This window comes from Palaemon carinicauda, chromosome 1 (assembly GCF_036898095.1).
Source record: "Palaemon carinicauda isolate YSFRI2023 chromosome 1, ASM3689809v2, whole genome shotgun sequence".
Lineage (NCBI taxonomy): Eukaryota > Metazoa > Arthropoda > Malacostraca > Decapoda > Palaemonidae > Palaemon > Palaemon carinicauda.
Genome location: NC_090725.1, coordinates 59,283,151 through 59,286,435, shown reverse-complemented (window position 1 = coordinate 59,286,435; position 3,285 = coordinate 59,283,151). Strand labels below are relative to the sequence as shown.

Sequence of the window (3,285 nt, the reverse complement as noted above, 5' to 3'; positions counted from 1 at the left end):
CTGTTTATGGATGCTTCAAAATGTGCGTCTAGATATTTACTGAATGCAGTGGATAATAATATTATTATTATTACGAGCTAATCTATAACCCTCATGAGAAAAGCAAGATGCTATACCAAAGGGTTCCAACATGGAAAAATAGCCCAGTGAAGAAAGGAAACAAGGAAATAACCAAACTACAAAATAAGTAATAAACTACTTTCAACGTTGTATTTATTTAGTTCATTTGGTGCAGTGATTTTCAACCAGTGTGCCACGAGATTATTTGAAGTGTGCCACGAAATATAGTCATGGCACATCAGAAAATACGAACAATGGGTATAGATTTTGGTTTCACATGAATGAAAAGTAACGCTTATTGATACTGATAATTATTTAAAATATAGCCTACTTTGCAGTTTACATAAGTAACTTTCAGCCATTTGAGTTCGTCATAATATTTATAATAATTCTACAATTAATAAAAGTTTAATATTATAAGTGGAGATGGCATTCGGTATTGTGATGGGCGTCGTTCTGTCTGGGATGTATGACGTGGTATTGCCTCATGCTTTCAAACCGTTTTTAGTATAGTTCCTTTTGTTTCAACCAAAATAGTTGCATTTTAATGTAGCACTGTGTCTACTTGTAATGAGTATATTGCTATGTTGTTATTGAATTTTGATCTTCAGGCTGCCCGTTGTTGCTATCATCTGCAATCGATGTTAGGAGTTTACTCACTTCCAAGTTTGATCATTGATATATGTATCAAATACGTAATCATCGTGATGTAACCAGATTTGTGAGCTAAAAGAAGGACACTTCCCTCTTGTATATACCGTACATGTGTGTGTGTATGCATAAAGCACATACATAAATACATACATACATACACAATATATATATATATATATATATATATATATATATATATATATATATATATATATATATATATGGAATTATAAACACACACACACATGCACACATATCTTTTGATATAATTATGAATACAATTTACATATCTTTGCCAATAGTTATTTAAATTTTACTTAAAATCATGTGCATGCCTTTTGTTCAGTCTTTGGTAGGTATATTTCTGTAAAAGAAATGCACATCACTTGAAACTTCTGTACTATTAAAAGCTTCACATATAAACAACGTTGGATGAATGTACATGTGGGGATGGATGGTCTATCAACCATTACATAACATCTCTCTCTCTCTCTCTCTCTCTCTCTCTCTCTCTCTCTCTCTCTCTCTCAGACACGCACACATACAATTCAGTAAATATTGGGGCACACTTATAAGAAAGCAGAACATATTAGTAACATTAAAAAAGTAAGGCATATGTACAATCAGTTAACTGATTTGTTCCGCTCAAAAGCAGAGCTCTGGTCACCTTGCCTACGCGTATCATACGTGTCTGAGTCTCGCTCTCATTGCATACTCTCGGTGTCTTGTTGTCAGTGTCGATTGAGACAGTACTTGAGTGGTCATGGTAGTGCACTTCACCAATCACATTACTAGCCTTTTTGTTTCATTCAGTCTGTTGGGGTTTTATGATAATTCCCATTGACCAGTGTATTTGCAGGACAAGAGTACCATGTTTATTGATTTTAGTGCATTCCTTCACAGTGGATAAATTTCTTATAAGAAAGGAGTCTAGTGGCAGCCGTGAGTCTGATAGTGAACAATCATTGAACCCAACAAACTCCAATGTAAAAAAAGGCAAAAATTCGCCATTATTTAAATAGACAGTATAATGAGAGCTACTTGAAGTTCGGATTTTTTTGGTCTGGAGATGCTGCTCAACCAAATCCATTATGTGTAGTTTGCGGCGATAAAATGTCAAATGAATCCATGGTACCAAGTAAGTTAAAGAGACATCTCACTTCTAAACATTCGTCTCTGCAGGATAAAGATCTTGTATATTTTCAAAGGCTTTTAGATCAGCAATCGAAGCAGCGCAATGTATTTGAGAAAACAATGACCGCATAAGAAAGTGCTCAGCTTGCTTCAATTGAAGTCGCAGAAATAATAGCATTAAAATCTAAATCTCACACACTTGCTGAGTCAGTTATACTGCCCGCTTGCAAAAAGATTGTTAAATCCATGTTTGGTGAGAAAGCTGAAAAAGAAATTAGCAAAATCCCCTTATCAAATTATACAATACACAGAAGAATATTAGATTTATCTGAAAATATTGAAAAAAAAAAAGTTCAGAAAAAACTTCAGGATTCTACTTTTGCATTAACTGATGATGAGTCCACGGATATAAGTAACACTTGTCACTTGCTTGCATTTGTACGTTTTATTGATGGCAGTGAAATAATCAATCAGTTTTTGTGTTGCAAAGGAATGTCAACTACTACTAGAGGTCAAGATATTTTTGATGTGATAACTGACTACCTTAGAGAAATGAATTTAACATGGAAATCTTGCGTAGGCATTTGCACTGATGGAGCCCCATGTATGACAGGCTGTATTAAAGGATTTGTATCTCTTGCAGAAAAAGAAAACCCAGATCTTATTCGTACTCATTGCTTTTACACAGAGAAGTTCTTATTTCAAAAATATCACAAGAAGATTTAAAACTGGTGTTACACCAGCTAGTTGAAATAGTAAATTATATTAAAAGTGGGCCTTTGAAGTCAAGATTATTTGAACAACTATGCAAAGGAATGGACTCCCAGCATGTTAGATTACTAATGCATACCAAAGTTCGATGGCTATCGAAAGGTAAAGTATTAACTCGTGTTCATGAATTACACAAGGAATTAAGCGTATTTTTCGACCAAGAAAAGCAGGGAAAATTCTGTGAGCATCTTCGTTGTGAACTTTGGATGTCTAAACTGGAATACCTAACAGAAATATTCAGTCAATTAAACAACACAAACAGTAGCATCCAAGGGAGAAATGAAAATATTCTGACCTCAACAGATAAGTTAGTTGCTCTAAAAAAGAAAATTATTATTGGAAAAATAGAGCAAGCTCAGGTAATTTTGATATGTTTCTTTCAATGCGTACCACTATGCATTAAAGAAATGATCCCTATTGTTGTTTCTCATCTGACAGCGCTTGATGAAAACATCGACCACTATTTTCCATCACTGAGCACAGAGAAGTATGATTGGATTCGAAATCCTTTCATGAATATTCCCTCTAATATTGGATTACAGTTGTGTGAAGAAGAGGAACTGGCCACCATTTCTAGTGACAGAGATCTAAAAATAAAACATTCTACTGTACCTATTGACTCATTTTGGATATCTGTTCAAGAGGAATATCCCACATTATCTAAAA

General features: G+C 34.2%; 2 protein-coding genes across 2 annotated transcripts in view; both read left to right on the top strand.

Moving 5' to 3' along the window:
* The first annotated feature begins 2,094 nt into the window (after positions 1–2,094).
* LOC137644105 (protein FAM200C-like) lies at positions 2,095–2,574 on the top strand. Its single transcript, XM_068377096.1, has one exon. The coding sequence runs from the start codon at positions 2,095–2,097 to the stop codon at positions 2,572–2,574; it is 480 nt and encodes a 159-aa protein (XP_068233197.1).
* A 116-nt stretch (positions 2,575–2,690) lies between these two features.
* LOC137644037 (protein FAM200A-like) overlaps positions 2,691–3,285 on the top strand; it is a 789-nt gene continuing 194 nt past the window's right edge. The window contains exon 1 of the mRNA XM_068376968.1: positions 2,691–3,285. This exon is cut by the window's right edge and continues 194 nt beyond it. Within this exon, the coding sequence (XP_068233069.1) occupies positions 2,691–3,285 (595 nt within the window).